General features: G+C 48.1%; 2 protein-coding genes across 2 annotated transcripts; one reads left to right on the forward strand and one right to left on the reverse strand.

The window, feature by feature from the left end:
* Positions 1 to 1,492: 1,492 nt before the first annotated feature.
* LOC103058020 (sulfotransferase 2B1-like) lies at positions 1,493 to 9,633 on the reverse strand. Its single transcript, XM_007441058.4, has 6 exons — positions 9,424 to 9,633; positions 5,269 to 5,477; positions 4,841 to 4,967; positions 3,316 to 3,410; positions 2,170 to 2,350; positions 1,493 to 1,992 (listed from the first exon to the last, which is right to left on the reverse strand). Exons 1-6 carry the CDS (start codon positions 9,560 to 9,562, stop codon positions 1,877 to 1,879), a joined length of 867 nt encoding a protein of 288 aa, XP_007441120.1. The 5' UTR covers positions 9,563 to 9,633; the 3' UTR covers positions 1,493 to 1,876.
* A 2,531-nt stretch (positions 9,634 to 12,164) lies between these two features.
* On the forward strand, positions 12,165 to 23,379 carry DPEP1 (dipeptidase 1). The gene is made up of 10 exons (XM_007441057.4): positions 12,165 to 12,427; positions 17,253 to 17,385; positions 17,782 to 17,914; positions 18,723 to 18,873; positions 19,191 to 19,260; positions 19,684 to 19,860; positions 20,127 to 20,211; positions 20,310 to 20,385; positions 20,856 to 20,991; positions 21,396 to 23,379. Exons 1-10 carry the CDS (start codon positions 12,297 to 12,299, stop codon positions 21,561 to 21,563), a joined length of 1,260 nt encoding a protein of 419 aa, XP_007441119.2. The 5' UTR covers positions 12,165 to 12,296; the 3' UTR covers positions 21,564 to 23,379.
* Positions 23,380 to 23,806: the final 427 nt, after the last annotated feature.

The following is a 23,806-nucleotide window of genomic DNA, read 5'->3' on the forward strand; positions in this document are numbered from 1 at the left end:
AGGTGTAGTTTTGATCGCACCTTTGTGGCCACCATCTTGATTTTTTGACCACACTCTGCAAACGCCTTGGAAATGCCGGCAGGGTCATGGTCTGTGAGAAGGAATTGTCCAGCTGGCCTTCCCCATAGCTGAGGTCCTGTGCTGAGGTACCATTCCCACCGTCCCCAGCTAGCCTGTTCTTCACACTGGGTAGAGAAGGTGGGTGTTTTGTCCAACGTAGCTGGAGGATGCTGGGTTGAAGAGGCTGGACCAGCATCTCGGCAGGGTTTCTCTTTGGAGGACAGGCTGTTTCATGGTGGCATCTCGGAATCTTGTTCTTTTTTCTCTTGCACCGATTTCTTAGCCCCCACCCAGTGCTCCCTCTGTCTCCCCTTTGGGCGCCTTTCCCAGTCTGGATTGTTATGTGCAGGATTTATGGGAAATACATTTTATCATAGTCCAAAGCTGCTGCTGCTGCTTTTTTCCCCCCTTCTTTTTTAAAAAAGACTATGGTTTGAAATATTCTGTGAACATCCGTTTTTGTCTTGCCTTTATTGAATTATTGTACTGTAGTTTCTTGGATAAAAAGAAAATTAAGATGACGTTTAAATGTATTAAATAAAAATAAAGGTGTTTTTGATTTAATAATTTTTTTCCTACTGCCATTTGTTCCCAGGATGAAGAAAACCTTGGTGAGGGGGCAGAGGGGGAGGTGTTTTTAACCAATAATTTGAGTTACCTGGAGGAAGTTGCCACTGATTTTCTTGTCCTCTGCCACGACCTATCCTGATGGTCAGAAGGGGAGAGAAGTATTCCAACCACTAGATTCCAGCAGAAAATCTTCATAATAAAAGATTATGAAGCTTCCTACTGTCTTCAATGCACCTGACTTATCTGCAGTGCCGGACAAGAAAAGTACTCTGCCCTCTTCACCCGTGGGCGTGAGTCCCATCGGTATGGCTCTATTGGACATGAAATACCCATGATGTCCCCTTCCCAGCCTGATGTTCTCTTCCAGATGCTAGAGTTCCCACTTCCCAGAGGACACGTGGCAGGAGAGAGGGGGCTGTTGTTCAGCATATCTGGAGGGAGGCCCAGGGGCTGGGGAAGGGCAGACTGGAACTTGAGTGTCTCCTTTTGGTAGAACATCTCCATGATCCTTGTGCCACAGAATTGCAGATTTGCCTGCTCTCCTCAGGCAGAACAACGTCCTGCTGCTTGTGGGGACAGTGCCCCCCTCTCCCTCTGACCTTTGGCCAATCCATTTGCAGAAGAGGAAAAGGGAGAGGCTCAGTTGGAAGGGCAGCTGCCAGTGGGATCTCTGTGCAGCTGGGCTCTCTCCAGCTCACTGAAAACCCATTTGAGTCTCCACCAAAATTCCTGCTGAGCACCCTTGCTTGCCAGGAGGAGAGGAGAGGAGAGGAGAGGAGAGGAGAGGAGAGGAGGCACATACTGGTCATGCGAGCTATTCTCAGGCTTCTCCCCACAAGCAGGAGTGAACCACTAGAGAAACTGCGAATAAGTCAGATTTATTGAAGTGAGTAAGAATCAAAGATTTCCAGCAACTGGTGTGAATCAAGAACAAGCCCTTATCTCTGCACATAGTGTTCAATCCCTCTTGCATTTTGTCTTCCACCCTTCTTAATAAACTATTTGGCCCCCCCTTTTGACCAGTGGCTTGTCTCCACCTGTTTGGTAATCATCTGTGCTGTTTTTCATGACTCTGTGAGAACTCACAGCCACAGGCTTGTGTGGCCACTTCCCTGGCGTACTTCCCGTATCCTCTGCCCAGTGGGAAACAGGCTTAGAGAGCCCCATGTTGTAGCTGCCGTCCTGAGACAAGCTGGTCCTGGATGTCCACCTGCGAAGACCAGCAACAGTCTTGGAGCAGCTGCTGTCAGGCCATGTCCCACTGGAAGGGCCAGTGGCAGTCTCCCATTTCCTGCTGGTATCTCTCATTGAAGAGAGTGCTCTGTTTGGGGGAGAAGTGGTTCCTCCAGTCACCAACAGTACCTAGAAGGGCAGAAGGAAAACCTTGCTGAATCTGCTCATTCACAGTGCATGGTGTTTTTAGCCTTCAGCGGCAGAGGCAGCGGTCATCTAGCGAGGAAAGCTAGTGGGCCCTGGAGGATGAGATGAACCTGGGAACCAGCTCTCCCCAGCCCATGCGTCCCTGTTGCATTCACTGACCTTTCCTCATGAACTGGCTTTTCTGAAAATCCATAATCCCAGGAGGAACAAGGCTGCCATTCACCATGACGTTCTCTTTCATGACAGCAAAGCTGCAGTGTTCCTGTATGCAGTCAATCTGATCTGGGTGAACCGGGTGGTCCAGGAAGGCACTCAGCTGCTCCACACAGCATTTCAGATCCTAGGGTCAGAGGAGGAAGAGGAAGAAGAGGGAGGAGGAGGAGGAGGAGGAGGAGGAGGAGGAGGAGGAGTGAAACAAAGCAGGCTGTGTGTCCCCCACCAGAGGAGCAGGAAAGACCAGAACTTATATTTTATCTGTGCTAAAAACTGCAGCCATCAGCCCAGCCAAAAGCAAGATTGCCTTTAAAGGCTGGGGCTGTGTGCAGTAAGCAGTGAGATCTTATGGGGAGGGAAGGGTGGCTTCTAAATAACTTTGCAAGGCTCCAAGCATTGTTGAGCGGCTGCCTGGATGTTGGTCTCCTTCTGGTCTGTGAGCCAAAGACAAACACCTCCTGCTTGCACCTTCCTCTCCTGACCTGAACAGAGAGGCAGTTATTCCTAGGCTCAAGAGGAACGTAAATGTGGGGTGGAGAAAGGAGGGGAACAGGCCAAGATGAGCAAGACATGGGAGCTGATTGAGACGAGGAGCTGTGGGACCCAATCGGAATGGGGCACATCCTCTGAGTCTTGCTTTAACTCCAAGAAGGAGGTGCCGCCTGTCTGCACCGGTTGAACGGCAGACGCTTAGCTTCCCCCAGTAAATCATATATCTGAACTTAGAGCCATTTGCAAGGCTGAACCCCATCGTACGAGAGAATGTGCTACTTGCTCATTTGCTCACATCCCAATTGCCCTGCCCTCTCTCAGGCACCGTCCCCAGGCCTGAAGCATGCGTTTGTCTCTCTGGCCCGGAGGGAAGAGAAAGCCGGGAGCCTCCTCCCTTCAGCGCCTGTCTCTCAACCGCCATGAGCCACCCTGGATGAGCAATCAGGCTCTCTACATCTTTTCCTGTCCGCACCAGCCTCTTCCTTTCAACAAGGCCTACATTTGAAACCACAGTCTTGTTTTGAAGCAAGATTGTGGTGTCCTGCTTGCTTGCGATCTCCTCCACTGCCATAGCGTGTGCTTGTCTGCGGGCAAACTCACTTGATGCAGCTCCTCATAGGTGATGCAAAAAATGCCCAACTCTTCTCGGCAGCTGAGCCAGCCTTTGACATGCTCAAACCAGGAACCATAGTGCACTGTTTCAAAGCAGGGAGAAGACCAGGTTCAGACAGGGAAAGGAGCCGCCGTGCCTCCCACATCACCATCATGGCAGCTCACCAGGAGCCGCATCCTTTGCTGGCATCTCAGCCTCTTGGCTGCCCCTCGAATTATGCTTGTGATTCATCTGAGCAAAGTCAAGCCACAAAATATTCCAAAACAGCCTCTGCTTTGACTCCTGGCCCGGTGCTGAAGGCAGGCAGGACTCGACAGAGCGGGTGGGTGGGGGAAGAACTGTCAGCAGAGTCCCGGCGCACGCAGTGGCCCTCTTTACCCAAAAGACACCCCTGGGAGGCAGGAAGTTCTTAGACGGAGGAATCGCCCCTTCTGTCCCCGAGAATTTGCCCCCTCCGCAACCACTGTATCTGCTTGAAGGAAGAGCTCGTCATCCGCCGCCCGGCTCAAGCCCGCAGAGGTTCACTTCTCAGCAGGATCAGCAGCTATGAGAAAGAGAGCTGCCCCCGGCCTTGGCAAGCTGTGCTAAACTGTGCTGGAATTAAAGCTGAGAACGATGAGACCGAGCGTCCCTGCAGCGATTTCTAGGGTGGTCTCTCCTCCACCAATCCCAAGGATGGAATCCCTCAAAACGAACGTCTTTGGGTTCCCAAAAAGCACTGGCACGCATTCAAGAGCAGAAACGTTTTTAATTAAGCTCCACATGTGCGTGACAAAGGTTATTTTTTAAAAGTGCTTAAAAATAGAAAAGGGACCGTCCCAAACCTTTTTTTCAAGAAAATCCAACCCGTTAAGCATGAAATCCAATATGTCAGTACATCATGATACAACAGCATCAGCAACACTTTCACCATCTCCAGCACCAACTGAAAAAGCCATCGCCCACCTGGTGCCCTCCAGATGGGTTGAACTACAGCTCCCAGAACTCCCGGTCAGCACGAGCTAAGCTATTCTCTACCACGTCTGGAGGCCACCGGAGCGCGGGAGGCTCCTAGCAGCCTGCCGGAGCCGTCTGTCTGCAATTACAGCACCACTGCTTCTGGGAGCTAATTGGAAACGGTCATGACCGAGGCAGTCACAGTGCTTTAAGCTAAAACACTGTGCTAAAATAAATGCGCAGCCCTGACAGCCCCCAAATTTGCAGTTACAATGCAAACTGTGAGATGAAGGCAAACGGTGAGAAATATCAAGAGAGTCAAATGCCCACGATGGAGCCTGCAGTGAAACTGGAGACAGTGATTTAAACAGCCCTCCAGTTCCACCACCACCCCCCTGTTTGAATTTTGCAACTGCTTTTTAAGCATAATGACATCAGCCACCCCGTGTTGGCAAGCAGAGATACAGATTTACTCAATAAATATAAGTAACGATGACACTGATCTGAATGTCTGCACTCTGATGGGCATCTTGGGGTAAAGCAAACCGCCAGATCCTTCAGAGCCCTCTTACGTACCCGTGCCAGCCAGGAACTCACAAATGAAGTCCTCAAAGGAGTTCGGGTCAGGGAAGAAGTTGGCCATTCTCTGGAAATGGTAGTAGGACACAGCAACATCCTTTGGGTTCCTGATCACATAGATCACCTGCAGCAGCCGAGAACAGACAAGTGGACCCCCGTAAGACTTCCTGTTTTCACCCCCTGCTCCTCGCATCCCAACTTTGGGTCTCCCTTGCTGCAGTTCCCTTGGATAGCTTCATGTAACCCGTCATGGCTGGGCTCACGTCATGCTAAGCGGAAGCCAAATATGCCACATTATGTTTATGTACCCCTGAAACACCCTTTGGGACTAGGAGGGCCCAAGACAGCCCCATCTGAAGGTTTTGCCTCAGCTCTTGTGAATTCTGACCCTGAAAGAAATCCACGGCTGTCTCCACAAGACGCACCTTGGGCTTAGCTTTCTTCAGAGCAGTTGCCAGCACTGGCTGGGGCAGGTGGGTGGTGAGGAGGCGAGGACTTCCGATGTACTGAAGTCGCTCTTGGAAAAAGATGTGCTCCAACCAGGGAGCCCGAGCCCAATTGGGAACAGTCTTTACGGGTTTGAGGTTGCCATTGCTGTAGATCAAGGTCAAGATTTCTTGCATCCATGTGGTGCCTAAAGGGCAAGATAGGAAGATCAGTGTGGGTCATGACAACCTGTGGAACTACAGGCTTCTTGGCTGCAAGAACTACAGAGGTTTTTGTTGGGAAAAAGGTCATTTGCTCACAAAAGAAGGTAATGGATTCACCTGGATTCACTCATTCAGAAGACTGTATTCAGGGAACAGAAGCAGAAATTAGCCCTTGGTTGCAGACACATAGATCCTACAATCTCCACACAGAGCCATAAACTGTACCATTACTGTCTTTTGGCCAAAACCTAGAATTATATGACAGCACGACTTCCCCGGGGGCCCTCTTACAACAGATGTGTGCTTCCAATTCCAAACACCTCAAGTCAATATTCCCAGATTTTGATCAAGCGCCAGGTTTTCACAGCCCTGAGGAGAGTTGTGGAGAACCTGCTCTGCATTTCAAGGCTCTCAGGCCCAGTAGGAAACCCCCTCACCCTCAGGGCTAAACTCCAGCAAAACCCAGCAGTCTTTGCCCCATAGAAGTCAGAGGGGCAGAGTTTCGGTCACCCTGTTCCACAACTCCTATCTCATGTTTGCCTTCCCATGAAAGTCTGTTGGCTGCTCTTGAGCCGCTGGCAGGGAAAGGTTTTACATCCCCCAGCCCGAACATTGCACAGGCCTCCTCACTGCTAACACCGGTCTCACCAAAGGTGCACGGAGGGACCCTGCAGTGTGATGGCTATTCACCTGGAACTAAGCTGGTGTGTCTTCCTGTTGGTGTTGAACTATGAGAGTTGGCACAGGCCAACTTTATATTCCTTTAGAAGAGTGATATTAAACACGGCTCCTTTGGTCCTCATTGTCACCCCAGAAGATATGCTGGCAGGCTGGACATCTTTCTGTAAGCATGCATGGGCTGATTCTGACCCACCATTTCCCACTGCAGACCTGACTATGATGTAGGACAAAACAAGAAACAACATCCTGCACTCAAAATGCAGTCCTGGGTCTGCAAAGTCTTTCTGGAACTTCTGCAGAACCATTCCCAAGGAGTCATCTGCATGTTCTGTTAACCCCGGTATGCTGACTCCCCACTACCCCTTTTTTAGAGAGCTATCCTCGTGTCTCAGTCATTGTCTCATTCCAGTGCACCACAAAGGCAGCCTACATTTATCCTTAGCTACTCCAGTTCTAAAATGATGTTTCTCAACTGAAATCTTGGCACATGAATGACCTATGATATCTCATTCACAGTCCTGATGACATGTTTAAGGACTGGTTTGTGTTGAGCTCCTATGGGCTGGCTGAGGCTGTTGCAGGCACGCACACACCCTCCCCCCCCCCACACATATTCAGTTACTGGGCATTGCCCTCCGTGCCCATCTTAGAGCCTGGTTCTATAGAGCATCTGGCTGTGCAATGTCCTACCTGCTCTTTGCAAAGCGATGCTCAGGCATTACAAGGGCTCCTTATACACACAACTATCTCAGTCTCTTGGAAGACTACTATACCTATATTAAACCCATGTTCAGTGGTCTTTCAAAAGCCCCAAAGATAGCTGCTGGTTGATTTAAAGTAGCAAAGAGATGCTTTGCTCCCTCTGTTCCAAATGGCTGCACTGAAGATTTTCTGCTGCTTCTGCCAACAAGAGTTTATGTATGGCCATGCTTTCTAGCGTTTTATTGCTTTGGGAGGGAGGCAGTGCAATTTTTGCCTACCTTAACAGCATTTTGTATGTTCCACTGTTATTTCCAGCTCCTTCTGATTGACTGCCCTTGAGTTGCAATCCTTCTTGATCTGCGATATTGGGGAGCTGGGGTGAAATTGAGGTGAATCTGCCCATTTCCCTTTTCAGTCCAAGTGACAGGAAGAACAGTCAAGAACAGTCAAGCTGTCCACCAGGATTCTGCAAGGCTGGTAAACCTCTGCCAGAAAATAGCCCAGCTGACCTTCAGAACAGAACTTTACCAGTCTTTCAGAAGACCAGCAGGCAGTTTGGCCATACTTCCGATCATCTGGTCTTCCAGAAGACCAATACATTTGTATTCAGAATGACAGCCCAAGTGGCAGGTGATTGAGCATCTCTGCACTAGGGACCTGCCACTTGGGCAACTTGAAAGGCGACTAGAGCTAAGGCACACCCTCAACATTTCCCCAAGCCCACTCTGCCTTACTTTAAGGAAAGCAATTGGGGGTGCTTTTCCCCTGGCAGCTGACACCGCGTGGGAGAGAAAACAAAGCCAGAGAAATCTAACAGCCAGTGCCTTTCAACTACCTGCAGTAAAGCTCTCAACTAATTGACTGATTTATTGATAGTCCATTAAACATAGACCACTGTTCCAAATGCATGCCTCCCCAGTAAAAAAGATTAGAGCTCAGCCCTTGGGCACAACCAGTTATGCCAGCATATTTGTCTGCTGATTCAAGGACTGGAAGAATGCACATTCATGCAACCGTGAGAAAGAGGCCCACGTGAAAACAAACGTTCTACTCTTCCCCAGAATTACTGATAAAATAGACCAGTCCTCTGAAGGGCAGGGAAATGTCTCTCAAGTCCTCAAGAGTGCTTTGTGGAAGAGGGAATGAGAGTGGCTCCATCTTCTCTTCGTCCACCTCCTCTTTCTTCAAAATGCTTCAGAGCAGCTCGTTGCCCAGAGGGCCTTCCCAGCCAGAGATCCAGCCGATGTTCAACAAGGGGCTGGCTGGGATTCAGGAGTTAGATGGTAAAAACTACCTGAAAGGACAGACAGGACCTCCCATGGATTCTCTGGATTTGGGGTGGGGGTGGGGGGCAAAGATCTGGTTGATGAATCAGGATCCTGCACAGCTTTTTGGGAAGGGTTTTGCTGAGAGGAGAAGACTCAGACTGGGCAGTAGTTCAGGGGCTAGTCAATGATTCACTCACTCGCTGCCCCTGAATATTCCAAGAGACTGCCAGAATAAACTCCCATGTGTGCCAAGACAGAACATTGATTGTTTCACAGCCAGACAAGGTAGTCCTACCAGTGCCTGAGAACTATCACCTGACTTATTGTCCCCACTACAAAGAGCAGCCCACCACCAGTTTATGGGTTCCCACTATCAAACCGCTCAGGCAGTCACAAAGTCCTTCTTAAGGGTTATTTGAAATGCCACGTTGCAGGACTATTATATGCGCACAGATGGAAAGACTCTGAAATACCCACAACAGAGGAATTGTTGGCAAAGATGACGGAACTAGCAGTGATGGCAAAATTAACTTGTTTGCTTAGAGGATTATCAACAACTACATTTATCAGTGACTGGAAACCCCTTATGGACTTTTTGCCAAAAAAAGAGAAAAATGAACTTATGATTGATGGGTTTGGAGATTCAAAAGGGTAGCTTATGGAAAGAAGGAAGGAAATTATATAATGTAACTTGAGAGAGGGCAAAGTATAAGTATATTTATAGTCACTGCCAAGAAGATCAGAAGTCACTTTTTTCTAATCTTTCTTTCTTTTTTCTATTTCTTTTTTTATTTTCTTTCTTCACTATTTACTATTTTTCTTTATTTTTCTTTATGTTTTTTACTTTGTTAAAAACTTCATATATATATATATATATATATATATATATATATATATATGAAATGCCCCTTGATTAGATTTAAATTAGATCCATTGCCTAAGCTACAGCCTTTCAATTATTTTAAGAGGAATTTGTATTTCCTCTGAACCCACCAAAGAAACCCTCAGGGCAACATCCAAGAGCAGTTTGTGCAGAGAGAAGGGAAGCAGGATTTTCATGAACGATCTATTCCACACAATCCCGAGAGAAAAAGGCTCTTTTTCTGTCTTGAGAAGAGGCTCCCTTTTGTACTGTGAGTAAACACGCTTAGCATTTAGTCTCACAACCCAAAGTGGTTAGGAAGGCTTTACCCACGGAGCTTGGTTGGCAGACAAAGAGCAACCTTCGAGCTGGAGATGTGGTCCTTCTCTTCTAGCCTCCCTCCACCACCATTTTTACCTGATTTGGGGTAGGTGACGAGAAGGACATCCGAGCTGTGAAACTGAAAGTTGCTGGCAAAGCGGAGAGAGTCCTGAGTGTGGAGGTGCCCAGGGAGACGTATGTTGGCAAAGACCTCCGTCACATCCAGCCGAGCCATCTCGCTGGCAGCAGGAGGCCCCTTTGCACTCCTGCAGCAAGAGCCAGCGAGAACCTCCCTCTTTCCTGCTCAGCTCGAGGAGGGAGGTGCCCTTTCAAAGCTCTTTTTGCTTTTCTTACACACACTGCAAGCCAAAAACCATTTGCTTTGGGGTGCCAAAATTGTTGTTAGCAACAACTGCCTGTGGATTCAGAAGGGCAGCACTTTCGTATCTCTGGAAACAGAGTGGGACCTTCCTTAAAATCAGAATTTCCTAATTTTTGTTTGGTCTTTCCAACTGCTTTTGATCTTTCAGACAAACTGGATGCCTTGGAATGGGTGATTTGCAACATGCCGGCCTCCTCAGTTTTCATGGCTGATTATTTTATTTCAAATCCTTTTTAAAAAATGTAAATGGGAGGACAAAGGATAGATTATTCATTGAGATGAAAGCAGATCAACAAAGCAGCGAGGCACATCTGGTCTGTTTCTACTCTCTGTGAAGAGGAACCCAACTAGCAAATCTTAACCTTAATTTTAAAAAATAAATGGTTTGAAACGCATGGCATTGTTGGCTTATGAGCAGAGAAACTGGGAAAGTGTGGGTGGATGGCATTATATTCATAAATGTACGTGGAAAAAACACAGCACTGTGGTAAGGTGTGGAAAAGGCTTCCTGTGGGTTGCTGGTATCTGGTTTCACTTTGTTTTCTCAGCTTCATTGTTATTACTACAAGAAAGGAAAAACCTGATTGGTTTGTTATGGTAGGAGAACCATATAAGAACTTGTCAGAAAGGTATAAAGAGAGAGATTAAGTGAAAATGTATGACTACGCCCAAGGTAACTTAAAAAATGCAACAGATTAGGGAAGCTAACTGTAACATCATTGCATTTTATGTCTGACGTTGAAGTCCATCCTTAAGGAAATCTGTACCCCTCCCACGTGCAAATGTATGCCTTTTTAATTTCCAGCGGTCTAGCCATGATAGTCTGTTTGCAGCAAGAACAGCAATGCACAAATTTATGCAGCCATAAATACAACTTCAGCGCTTGATGTTCCTTCTGCTACCCCCATCACCCTGTTAGCAAAATTTGAGAGTTTCTGACTCTCCCCAATTAGGATTCAGTCCGGCAGAAGATCAAACACGAAAGTACCAGCTGAGATTTTAAAGTTTTATTGAAAGCTTGCCAATTGAGTCAGCTGGGGTCCCCCCTTAAGGCAGAGGAGAACCCCTCCCACGCCCAAAGAAGACAATTTTATACATGTTCCTTACAAAGAGATACAGGAATTAACAAATGATTGCTTGAAATTGGCATAAGTTTTGGATCCTCCTTATTACTGGGGGAAATTTATCTTCCTGATGACCTATTGGATACTAGTCAGAGTTCAGGGCACCCCCCCTTTGTCTTTATGGCCTTGACCCTTATGGAGACAGGATCTCTGAATGAGAGAAATGTGTGAACATTCATGGATGTCTGTGTCTGGGTTATCCCTTTGGTTTTCAGATGTAAGGAAGTGAATATGATGGAAACTAAGAGCCCTTTTTCATAAGGTTTCAACCCCCCATCCCTCTCTCCAAATCTTAAACTTTTCCGGCTGCTCTCCCCAGTCTTAGTGTGGAGGAGAAGCATAACAACCCCACTAGTTTGCACAGAGGGAGTGTTTCAACTCAAAGCCCCTTGTGACAATTGCTGCAGACTCATCCGCCAAAGCAGAGTGGGGACACAACGATCTTTCCGGCCTTTGACTAATCCTTTCGGAGCTTTCAGAGGAAACGCACCGCAGAATCAACAGCTCTGTGTGGACCATCTCCCGGAGTTTGAACCAGCTGCAATTTCTCCACGTGTAACTGGCAGCCTTTGTCAGCCGCGACGGAGCTCTTTAGACCTGCCGATGCCTGTGAACCGAGGGACAGCCCTTCTTCCTCAACGGGGAGCAAGGGTGCTACCGATTGGCTGCATGAAAGCAGAGCTAGGTCTAGGGAAGCCCCCAAAGAGCAAATCTGATGCTTCAAGGAGAGAGGCTCACTCTCTACGCAAGGCTGAACTTCATCCTGGGATCTGCTGCCGCCTTGCCTAGCTGTTTGGTCTTCACCCAGAGGACAGATGTGACTCAGACAGAATTGGTTGTTTCTGTTTACATCATAAAGGAATATCCCCAATCTGGTTTCCATCTGTAGCCTGAAAGAGGGGCTCTGAGGAGGAGCCTCCTCGCCTAGTTCATCCCCACCCAGATTGCTGCAACATTCAAATTTCAGAGACTGATCATTTCCAAGGGAGGAGCCCTGGGGGACCTAGAGCGCCCCCCCCCAAGAGGCAAAACTGAAGGAGAACGAGGAGAGTTCAGGACAGGCAAGATTGCTTAGCAGGGAGGGGCTGCTCCGCCTTCCTGGGGAGTCAAGCTGGAGAGGCCTGCAGAAGAGGTCTGGGGGTCCACAGAAGGAAGTGGGGAAGGGCGTTATAGGAAGGAGGGTCGCAGCTGCCCAGACCCTCCGCTGCTGCTCCCACCCAGAGGGACCCTCGCTGTGCCTTCCTCATTCAGTCCCAAAGTGCAGGATGAGCTCAGCTGGCTGAAGCCTTCTCTCGCTCCTCCCAAGCAGCTCTCACACTCAGGAGCTACGACGTGATGGGTGGATCCCGTTCCGGGCACTCCCCGGGTGATCCTTGCCACTCCACTTGCATAAGAAGATCCCCTGGAGGAAACACTTGAGAGTCTCAAGGAAGTCTGCCGATCCAGATCCTCCTTGGCCCAGGATGCTGCTGCTGCTGCTGCTGCTGCTGCTGTGGGTGCCTTACCTCGCCCCTGCTTGGCTCCCCCTCTGCTCGGCAGAAGTGTATCAGCTGGAGGCAGCCAGGATAATGAATACCACACCTGTGGTAGATGGGTAAGATCATGCACTTCCTTTCCCCTGCGGTGGGTCGGTTCTGTCTTGGACGATTGGGTGATGCGAGGACCGTCCTTTGGCCCTACAAAGCCTCCTGCTGGGAACACAGCTGGTACACAGCTTTCCACCAGACTGCATTGTTGGTACAGTGCCACACTACCAAGCGCTCTTCAAGCAGCGCTGACCCACCTCACTTCTGTGAGACGCCCTTAAAAGGTTCTTGCAACATCGCTGGGCTTCTTCCCAGAGACGGAACAAAATATATAGGGCTGACGAGGAAGAAGCCTTTCACCAAAGCTTCCTGAAAACCCTTTTAGAGTTGCTAAATAATGGAGTGCTGGGAACGGAGGAGGGGGAGGAGCAACAAGCGGGACAGAGATATAGAAGTGGTGGGCTTTCCCAAGGACAGCCCCTTGTGGGTAGCTGTTAAACAAAAGCTGAGGACAAAGAGTTCCAAAAGAGTCTCTGCAAATGAGGGGATGGACTTTGAAATGGCAAATGTCATTCAATGGAAATAAAGCAAAGCATCTGGGGACAAAGCGTTCCCACGCAGTATAAATTGGTGGCACCTGGATTAGAAGTGACCAACAAGGACTGATAACTTGAGGCTGAGATAAATCATCTGGTAGGGAGGGAGTGAATGAAAGCACACTGTCCCAGTGTCACCTGTAAGAAGGCAAATTCTTTGTGGAGGTTCCTTAGCAAAGGAACCAGAGAGGAAAGTGCCAGCATCACAATAAAAGTGCATGGTGTGACCTTCTTGAAGCACCTTGCTGAATTATGGCCACCTCAGAAAGGCTACATGAAGATGGAGGTGGCAGAAAAAGCCACCCAATTAGCTAAAGGCTGGGGCAACACCACAGGAGAGGAAGGTTTCCATCCTAAGGGCTCTTCGGAGTAGGAAAAAGGGAGGGAAGGCAACTGAGTAAGCTTGTATTCCATTATGCAAAGTGTGGAGAAGGTGTAAGACGTTCCTTCTCAGAACTCCAGAAGCCAAGAGGGTTCAGGATAGAGCACAGGAAGAGGCTACAAACCAGCTCCACACTGGCCTTGATCAAGGAGCAGTTTGCTCAGTGAATAATCAACGATCAGGTGATTGCCCTCGGGATCAGCCGAACTTGGCACATCTCCCTGGAAGCTCTGGAACTGAGGTAGAAGTACAATAGCCAGCTGGTACACAAGGCTCAGCCTCTTGCCAACTCAGAGGAGATGAAGGGTGGCAAGTCTCAGGAGCCTCCATTGGTCCCTCTGAACCTCAGGAAGGCAAAACACCAGAACAAAGGCCCACACTTTGCCCCCAGTCAAGTCAGAACGGGGCACTGAGAAGTATTACTACTGCCCATGTTAGGTGTCCTGTAATGGAGAGTAGCAAGTCTGACCTTCCCAAAGATCCATAAGCAGGAGGGGATGTTTGAAGAGGTGTTTTTTTAAACCCTCCATGCAAAACTCCCCCTCGAAGGGAGGAAAGAGGAAAATGCGTGTTCTGCCGTGCTTCCAGCGCTTTTGATCACGCAAAGACATAGGAACTACCCTGCAAACCACTGTAATCCAAGAGGAGCAGAGAGAAGACAATGGCTGGTTGCCTTCAGCAGCAGATGAAAAGGATGAAGGTACTTGCATGAATGAGCTGAAATGGTCATCTCACCTTTTGCAGGGGAGCAAACCTGGTTTAGGTGACTGTCACGATGTACAGTCAGGTGGCTGAATCTGGATTGCACATTTTGAATGCCCCTTCAAAATGCCTTTGCTCTGAGTTTGACTGGAATCGTGGGCGATAGCGGGAAGGGTAGCCCTGTTGGGCAAAGAGCCCCTTTCATCTCTTATATATAACAAGCCATGAAACAACCGGATTTCACGGACAGAAGGAAAACCATCTGGAAGATATTTATCAGGGACATCTTCCCTTTCACTTAGAACTGCTTCCCCATTCTTTGGCTGGACAAATTGGATTGTGAGATAACTTGCACATCCTCTCTACAGGTCTCATGCCATGAAACTGATGTAATTTTTTTCCCACCCAAACAGGATGTCTAATATTTATTTGAAAGACTTCACCAACCTGGCTGGAATGATTGAAGCAAACACTTTGAATGTCAGGGCAGAAGCATGCTGGTGGGGCACGGGCAACACTCTTGTCGATGGGTGCCAACAGCTCTGCCAGGGTTTGCCTTTTCCCTCCTTTGTTACTGCTGTGTTGGACAATTCATAAGTGAGCTATTTACAGGAACTATGCTTATTTTTAAAAAAAAAATAAATCCAGAAGCGAAGAAATGTAAAGGCTCTTACAACCCCCCCTTGCCCGTTTCTTGAAGACCAGAGTGACTTCCATTCTAGAAAGAAAGACTCTCAGCTGTACAGCACAAAAGAGCACACCTTTGGGCAATCTGGCAAGATCTGAGACAATCTTGGGAACTCCAGAAGGATGCGAGCCATTTTGTGTTAACAAATATAGTTGAGTAGTGGCTGGGGGATTCTGAGAATTCGGGAAGTAAGATCAGTTACAATTCAATACAAAATAGCATTCAAGATCAAAGCAAACTTTAAACAATAATAGAGCTAACCTTACGTCTATTGTTTAAAAAAAAACTTGCTTTGATCTTGAATGCTATATTCTTTTGAATTGTAACTGACCTTATTTCCTTCAGATATTGGAAACAGATGCCAGTTTGAGGTTTGGATGATCTGCCAATTCAATTAAATGTAATGAATAATGTAATTGCTTAGTTACAAGACAAGTAATTAATTGACAAAAAAGAGTCTTTCATCTCCTGTTAAATATGGTTGTCAAAAGGGCTGGATCTCTTTCCTTCTGCAAATCCAGCAAGGCTGCTGGTTGTGCTCCCCTTCTGAAAACCAGTTATTAACTCCTATAGTAATAATAAGTATGGATAAACTGGTCAGTTTTCTGCATTAAGGAAAAAACCAGTGCACACAAAGTGGAGTCTACTCAGTCACACGAGCTTTCAGGAAACAACTGCAAGCTCAGAGAACAATGAGGGTCCCAGAGTCAGGCTGAAACAGAAGTTGGAGAAGGAGAGACGTGTTAGTCTAGCCTTGCACAACCATTTTCCCCAGTGTTCCTGAGACTTCCACATCACTGACTAAGTTCTCCCTGATGGTTAATATCAAGTCAAGGATAGTGGAAAGTCTTGTACTTTCTTTCCCAGTCTAAATGAGGAAGTTGTCAAGAAGACAAATCAGGAATTCCCTGAAAGCACCATCTTCCCAGAGCTGGTCTCCAACAGATGTTGGGATAAGTAGCCACTACAGCATACTTCATGCCCGCTTGAAAGACCCGCAATTTGCAAAGAGCAGACATGGATCTGTATCTCCCGTGGGTTCCACTGATTTACTTCCTTCTTCTCCTTTTGTGCCCAGAGGCTTTCCACAGCACTTCCTTGAATTTCTGTACAAATGTGGGTATTTTTAAAATACTATGCAATCCCTCCTCTCATTGCCATTCCTGTTTCTTTTGAACAAATACTGTCCTTTGATTGTCACATGCCAATCATGGGAAGATCCCTGTTATACTTATTAAGTCATACGTGCTTTCCAACAGCAAGAGTTCAATTTCATTGTGTTTTGCTCCTTGGTTAGCCTTTAGTCCCAGACAGACTATGATGACGAGTCAACAGCCTCTCTGATTTTTCACTGAGTGGCATAAAATGCCCCACTTCAGCAACTCCTCCCACTTTCTTGTGCTGTGCACAGGTTTTCCTCTCCTTACTCCAGGAGTATCATCTTTAACAGCCCCCCAAGGATTCAGTTTAAAGCCTTCCTGATCAACCTCATTGAACTTCAACCAAATGTTGTCTTAGGTCTCCTTCTGAGAAGCCATCCATGTAAAGCCAGCAGCCTGTTGTCCATAGAACCAAATCTCTCCAATTTATACCTTTCCCTCTCTCTGTTTCTCACTTAACAAGAATACTTTGTTTAAGTAGGAAGACCTGAGACACAAACACAACTCTGCAAAAATGTAGAACTATCTGTACTTGTACAGAGGTAGGATTTTAAAAAGTCTCACATGTGAGGCAAGACCATGGTTTTTGTTGCTCAAAGGCCAATCTAAAGCTTGTTTTGCTGGCCAATTTCCACACCCAATCAATGCATGAAGCCAGATTGCTCCTAGTAGTCTATTGCCTATAACACGAGCTGTAACAAGGCAGATGCAGGGAACCATATTGACAGTGCTGTGAATTTCATTTTTAATATAGTTTTTATTAAAGATTTTTTAAAAGAATAAAAAGAATAAAATTTCGAAAAAAGGAAAGTAAAGAAAAGTCATCAGTGAAAAAAGTGCAAAGAAAAAGAGAAGAAAAGAAAAAAGAAAAGAAAAGAAAAGAAAAGAAAAGAAAAGAAAAGAGGTTATAAAGAAGCAGCTTCCAGTCTTCTTAACAGCACTTACAAGTACATTTATATTTTACCCTCCCTCTCTAAGGTTAACAGTGCTGTGAATTTCAGACAAAAATTTAGTCTTCGGAGGACAAAATCAATCCATGTGATTTTGAATCCCCAAATTATACCTCCTATGGCAGTTATTTTATCCAACCCTGCTTAAATATTTCAATAAGTATGGAACAGTTTTTTGCTGCGCTTTCTCTGATCAAAACAAGCTAGAGCCTTAGTTTCACAAACAACTGGTAGCTACTGATTTACAACCACAGGGCACATCCTTTAATCTGATGTAAGGAACGGTAACTGGTGTCATCTCGGCCTTGGCTCTCTAAGGGCAATTGCTCTACAAATTAACCTGCTTTAATCAGCCTCTCGAATCATAACCCAGCATCTACTCAAACTGATAAGATGTTATCTTTCACCTTTGTAGTCACAACGATCTACCCTGGCAGTTGCTGAAAAAATTCAACAACCAGCTATCTTTGAAGTCGGCCAGTTTGTATGAGCTGGAAGGCACTCATACCAATATTGCCAAGCTGCGTCTCGGGCGTGTGGGGGCACAGGTAAGAGACGGACAAAAGACCCTTGCAAGTGTTGCATACAGCGAAACTCAAAATCCCAGAGATTAACTTTCCTGCTGAATCATCCGATCATTCAGATTGTTGCAGGTAGCTAAACCGTACAAGTTTGCTTATTTAAAGCCTTCAGGCCAAACTTATTTGTTAAGTCTTTTGGCTGCTTTTCAACTTTGTACGTGTGCTTCAAAACACACGTGGGGTGTGTGGGGTCCGAGCTCTGCTACCTGAGCACTTCCTTCCTGTAGAAACCACAAATCCTTCCCACCTGCACCCCAACCTTAGACTATCTGCTGATGTTCTGTGGCCTCCTAGTGAGTGATAACATTCACACAGGAAGCATAAACAAGGCAGTTTCGACAGACCTTTCCCTTCCTTGCGCAGTTCTGGGCAGCCTACGTGCCCTGCGACACCCAGAACAAAGACGCAGTAAAGCGAACCCTGGAGCAGATCGATGTCATCCATCGAATGTGCCACCAATACCCAGATGACTTTGAGTGTGTCACTGACGGTGCAAGTAAGTGAGGAGGTGGTGCAGTTGGAGGTTGCTTCTTGACTTGTGTCTTCTCAGCACATGGCGCAAAACAAATGAGGAAGGCACCAGGCTAGGCACGTGGGCTGGTCAAGGTGATTCCAGTGGTATCCAAACACTGAGGGTCAGCCCCAGGCCTACCAAATCCAGCATCTGGCCCTTCATGGTAGGAAGAAGCAGCAGAACTCCTTTGGTGTGGCCATCAGCAACTGCTCTGGAATCAGAGCCAAAACCCAATGCTAATTTTATCCTTGTCAATTTTTCCATCCCAGTTCTAAAGTCCCTGTTGTGGCAAGAGAAACTCTCTGGAGCTGGACTGGCATGTAATACATGCTATCATTTGTTGAACCATGGTTCATTGACTAAACCACAAATTGCTGCCTATAACCCATGGGCCACAAAACATCATGGCTGGGTTCACACAATGACAGCATTCACACATCACCCTGGTTTGATTTTGGCTTGCTACACTGCGTGAATCCAGGTGACTGCGGTTTATTCAAGAAGTCAACAGTTAAGCAAGCCACTGCTTAGTTGATATGTGAACCAGGCCAACATTCTATGTGCCCATCAGACTCTTAGCTGCCTTAGTGCAATGTGTGAACTCAGTCTCTGCTAGAATTCTCCATTATTCAATATACAAAACACTAGCCGGACTGGGGCAGGGAAGGGCAAGCTAGCCTTAATTGCGAAAGTCTGGCTTACGGCTTCAAGCCATCTCATACTCCCAGCTGACTGCCCCATAAAATGAGTACGTGACCCTGGAAGCTGGATGGAAATCCTTCTCTTGCAGGTATCCAGAAGACTTTTGGCACTCGCCGTGTGGCCAGCCTAATTGGCGTGGAGGGGGGGCACTCCATCGACAGCAGCTTGGCCGTCCTGCGCACCTTCTATCTGCTGGGCGTGCGCTACATGACCCTCACCCACAGTTGTAACACTCCCTGGTAAGCCTGGGAGGTTCTGGGGCCAGCTTTCAAACACCTGGGCATAGTCCTGAGGGCCTTGAGCAGGGGCCAAGTAACACTGCACTGCTGTTGTACAGTCTGCCAAGGCAGAAGAGTGTCACGGGTCATTTCATTTCAACGGTACCCTAGTCACATTTTCGGGCAGAGAAGGGACCACCTAAAGACCCTTTAGGGCAGGAGGGTGCAGAGAAGGGAACCTGCAGGGGCACACACAGACTTCCCCCCACCCCCCCAACTGTTTGCCAGGCAGCGCTGATTCTTTGCTCGCTTCATCTGGTGTCTACTTTCCTTGACAGGGCTGATAACTGGCTGGTAGATACAGCCGAAGAGCAGCCAGTTCACAATGGTCTGACGGAATTTGGGAAGGTCAGTGAAGGCTCTGCAGAAGGATCTGAATGGGGGAAGTGGGCTGTCCACTTCTACAAAAGCAGGGCATTTCACGTATGAAATGGAGAAGATGCTTTGTCATTGGCCTGAAGCAGAGCAGATTCACAAGAGCTTTGAAAATGTGTTGGCATAAGTAACCACCATGAATGAGCAAACCTTGGATCTGGATTGACTCGAAATAGGAAGAACGTGCCTCACTAGAGCCATTTATTGGAAATGAGTGCCTGTGAAAGAGAGATTGGGGCAGTCCTGAGTCCTCCAATGCTTTCCTAGGCTTTTCCTCTTGAATTCAGAGGCAGAGTCTCCCAAGTTCATCTGCTCACAAATTCACAGTGCTAAGGTGGAATCAGAAGCTCTTCTTTCTCTCCAGGCCAAACATGCCTCCATTTCTTTGCTCCACAGCGTGTGGTCCACGAGATGAACCGCTTAGGCATGATGGTTGATTTGTCCCACGTCTCTGTGGAAACGATGAAGGCTGCCTTAAGTATCTCCAGGGCCCCGGTGATATTCAGCCACTCCTCGGCGTATGCAATTTGCTCAAACAAACGGAACGTACCAGACGACGTGCTCCGCCGAGTGGTGAGCAAGGCTGTGTGTGTTTGTGAATGTGGGGGCACCTGCTTCCACCAGAGTCAATTCAGGTCATGTGGGAAGCTTTTGATTGTCAGCAAGTTCTTCCTTGGCTCAGCATGCCCGCTTCTGAGGGACTGGCCAACCACCTACCAGGACACGTTGTTGGGTGCAGCAGAGCAAGGAGGTGGCAGAGAAAAATGAGGCCTTGCTGTGTTTCTGGGCATCAGCTTCTGGGTGCCCCCCTTTGATGTTGTCCTCTCCTCTTCTTGCAGAATGAGACACGCAGCCTTGTAATGGTCAACTTCTACAATGACTACGTCTCTTGCAGCACCAGTGCCACCCTGGCCCAGGTAGCAGGTAAATACAGCAGAGCAGGAATGGCATGTAAGGAGGCCGGGGAGTGGGAATTCAGGCATGCAGAGAGCTGGCCAACCTTCCATTCTTCCCACCTGCAGACCACATGGACTACATAAAGCGTATTGCTGGAGCAAAGTCTGTCGGCATCGGAGGAGACTACGATGGGGTGCCCAGGTATCAGCAGGAGAATGTGGGGGGATGAGCGTAGACTTGAAAGAAGCCTGGCCTGCAAGGGGACAGCCTGTCTAAAGGCCTCAAAGAAGCCCCAAGACTGGGGTGACATTACTGCTTGAAGCTGTAGGCAGCTGCCAAGAACGGCACTAGCAGGGAATTTAACGAAGGGCTGCAGGAACCACATCCCTATTACATGTATTACATGTACATTACATGTATGTGGATGACCTTGAATGAACAGGCATCTTGAGAGGGAAGGAGCTCCTAGTACTTAGACTTCTTGCACTCTGACCAAGATATGGCCGGTTAAGAAGCAAGTGCGTGCACGGAGTGGCTCCTGGAGTGGGGGCAGCACCAAAGAGAAGGCTGTTTTCCTCCCACTGGGACGAGAAGAGAGGAAGTGGGGGTGGGGAGTCATGAAGCCCTGACCTTAATTTCTCAGAATTTTCTTGGTTCTTTTTGGCCCACAGAGTCCCTCTTGGCTTAGAGGACGTCTCCAAATACCCAGACTTAATTGCAGAACTGCTGAGGAGGAAATGGACAGAGGAGGAAGTGAAGGATGCCCTGGCCAACAATCTCTTGCGGGTGCTGCGGGAAGTGGAGAAGGTGAGACCTCTGAGACCTAAAGAGGGGCTGGAGGCGGGTGGTGGAGGCTTGGGCATGAAGAACCTGAGCTCTAGACTGGCAAGGGCCAAGCCCAAAGCCTTCTCCTCAGCATCTCTCTTGTCCTCACCTTGTGCTCATTCTCTTCTTCTGTTTGGGCTGCTTGTCTCTGGAGAACCTCTTCGCAGCCAAGATGATAATTTGACTCTAGATGAAAGAGTGTGTTGTAACAGTTGAACTCGACTGTAGTTCACCTCCATCCATGGAAGCTCACTGGGTGACTTGGGACCAGTCGTTTTCTTTCCCAGCCCAACCTACCTGAGAGGATTGTTACGGAGAAGATGGGGGAGAAATAGAAACCAAGCAAGTGGACGAACTAATCTAAACAAGCCCTTCTCCTTCCTTAGGTGCGGGATGAGATGGCTTACGAAAGAGTTGCTCCTGATGACGCACCCATTGCCTTCCAGGAACTGGAAGGAGGATGCCGAACGTACTATGGGTACTCCAACCAAGGACACCATCCCAGGGTTTTGCCTGCCGTGTTCCTACTGTTATTGTTCTCCATGCTAATCTAACAGAAGCCCCAGGATCTCTTTCCTTGTCAACTATGAGGATCCTTCAGGGTTCGGAAAGGAGAGGCACTGTTGCATCCTACTCCTATCACACCCCAAATTTTGCTGAGGCACTTTTGCCCAATTCTTTGCCTATCTCTTATTACCTCCCTTAACTTATTGCCAGTTTCTTGAGGCCAAAACACCCCTGGAGCCTCAATCAGTTCTCCTTCCCTAATGGGAACATCATGAACCCTTCAAAGCACTTGCTAGACATCTTGTTTCCTCTGCAGGTAATGGGAGCGTGCTTAATGCTGGACAGGCACGGTGGAGCCTAGAGAGCGACACCCTACAGAGCAGAGATTAGAGAGGAAGGGATTACGAGAGAATAAGCAGGCACACAATGGGCAATACACCGAGCTGTTTGTGTAGCGCCCTTGGGGCTGCCAGTGCCACCACATTGCTTTCGATGTGTATTTCCCACTGCGTGCCTGCTTACTCTCTTGTAGTCCCCTCCCCTCCAATGAATACCAATACAAACATTAATTCCCTTCTTGCTAATTATCCCAGCGCTGGGGTGGAGCAGATGGAGGGGAACAAAGACAAAGATGTGAAACTGACCACGGGTGCCAGTCCTGAGCAGCTGTCCCAGCACTGCAGGGGCCGGCGTTCCAACGGGCAGGGCCTGGGGAAATGTGCAGTCAGGGCCTTGTGATTTCCTACTTAGCCACCATTTCACTTAGCGACTGAGTTGCTGGTCCCAGTTGTGGTCCATTACCCAGGCAAGGAGGGCTGAAACGTTTTTTAAGCCCTGAGAAAGGAAGTAACATCTGGAAGTGGCTCAGGCAGACACCTCCCTGATTCACGGGGGTATTAGGACAGGAAGTACAGAACAATCAAACTTGCAAAATTCTCTGATTATCGCTAATGTCAATAAAAAATAATTCTAGTTCTTCCTGATGTCCTGATCTGGTCTACCTATGTGGCTGACAAGGATTGCCTGCTACGTAACTGGCTATCTAAGTAGGCTTGTGTACCACACCCATTGGGACAGTGGTCCAAGGAACCCCTACCCTTCTCCAGTAAGCCATGCATGTGAAGATGGACCTAGCGCCACCTTCCACGGGAAACAGTACCCCCTTCGAGGGAAAAGAAGCCCTCTAGCGGCGAAGCCATTTCCTGCAGAAGTTCCTCTCCCCTTCTGCCCCCAAAGCATAGAGCCAGCCTTCGTTCCTTCTGTGCATCTCAAACAACGAGACTGCTTCAGTGAGTAGCAGCTCCCTCTCAGGGTGCCGGCCGACACACTCGGTGAACCAGCTTTGCAAACCCCCATGCAGCACCTGCTTTCCAGAGAGAGAGAGAGAGTTTGTTTGTTTATTTAAGCCAGCATTGAACAACTGACAACATTCACTTTTCATTTACAAAAAAGAAAAAAGGCAAAGACAATTTTTCCAAGTGTTGGAAATCTTTAAAAAAAATGTTCCAGCAAGGATGGTTATCGTCTCTCTTCCTCCCCAGCCCGGAGCTCAGAGAGCAGGGCCGCCTCAAGCAACTGAGGAGTGAAGAGAGAAATACGCTTTTAAATGCCAGCAGCAGAGGGGGAATACTTCCCATCACAAGCTTCTCTCTTCTTTAAATAAGATGGAACCCTCAAGGAGGAGGGGAGGCAGCCTTGGCTCTCATTTATACCCTCCCCCCTTTCTGCCCAATGTGAGGAGGCCCTGATGCTTGTTAGCAGTAGTAATGGGGGCAGCTGAAACACCAGTTAGGGGAAGGCCCTTCTCTCTGCAGGAGGATCCTCTCCTGCAGCTGAGATGTTCTTGGGGAAAGGGGGGCTCCAGACGCAGGCAAACCGTCTCCCTCACCCCCACACGACAAGCTTTTGGGAGGGGAAGGTGTGGTGTGGTGCATGCATAGAGGCCAAGGGGTTGCAGGTCTCTGCTTTCAAAGGTCACTTCATGGTGTGCAAATTCAAGGCAGGTTCCACAGCTGCCAGAAAAAGGGACATCTCCATCTTCCAGGCAGCATCTCCTCTACTTCCAAGCAGCCTGTTCTTCCCGCACACATAAGCCATGAAAAGGGAACGGGGCAGGAACTGATATCAGGAGGAACCACCAGCACATCAGAATCCACGCACATAGCACCAGTGAGGTTCCTGACCCTCTTAGGAACATATGACCTAACTCCTGCAAGGGCCGTGCTTCCACCATGGGCAAGCGTTGCACGCTCGTGTTCCTCGCATCAGACCGAGGAGGAGGAGGATGGGA

The sequence above is a fragment of the Python bivittatus genome, unplaced genomic scaffold (genome assembly GCF_059951505.1).
Source record: "Python bivittatus isolate LINGU-HERP-01145 unplaced genomic scaffold, Pbiv_v1 ctg000190_np1212, whole genome shotgun sequence".
Classification (NCBI taxonomy): Eukaryota; Metazoa; Chordata; class Lepidosauria; order Squamata; family Pythonidae; genus Python; species Python bivittatus.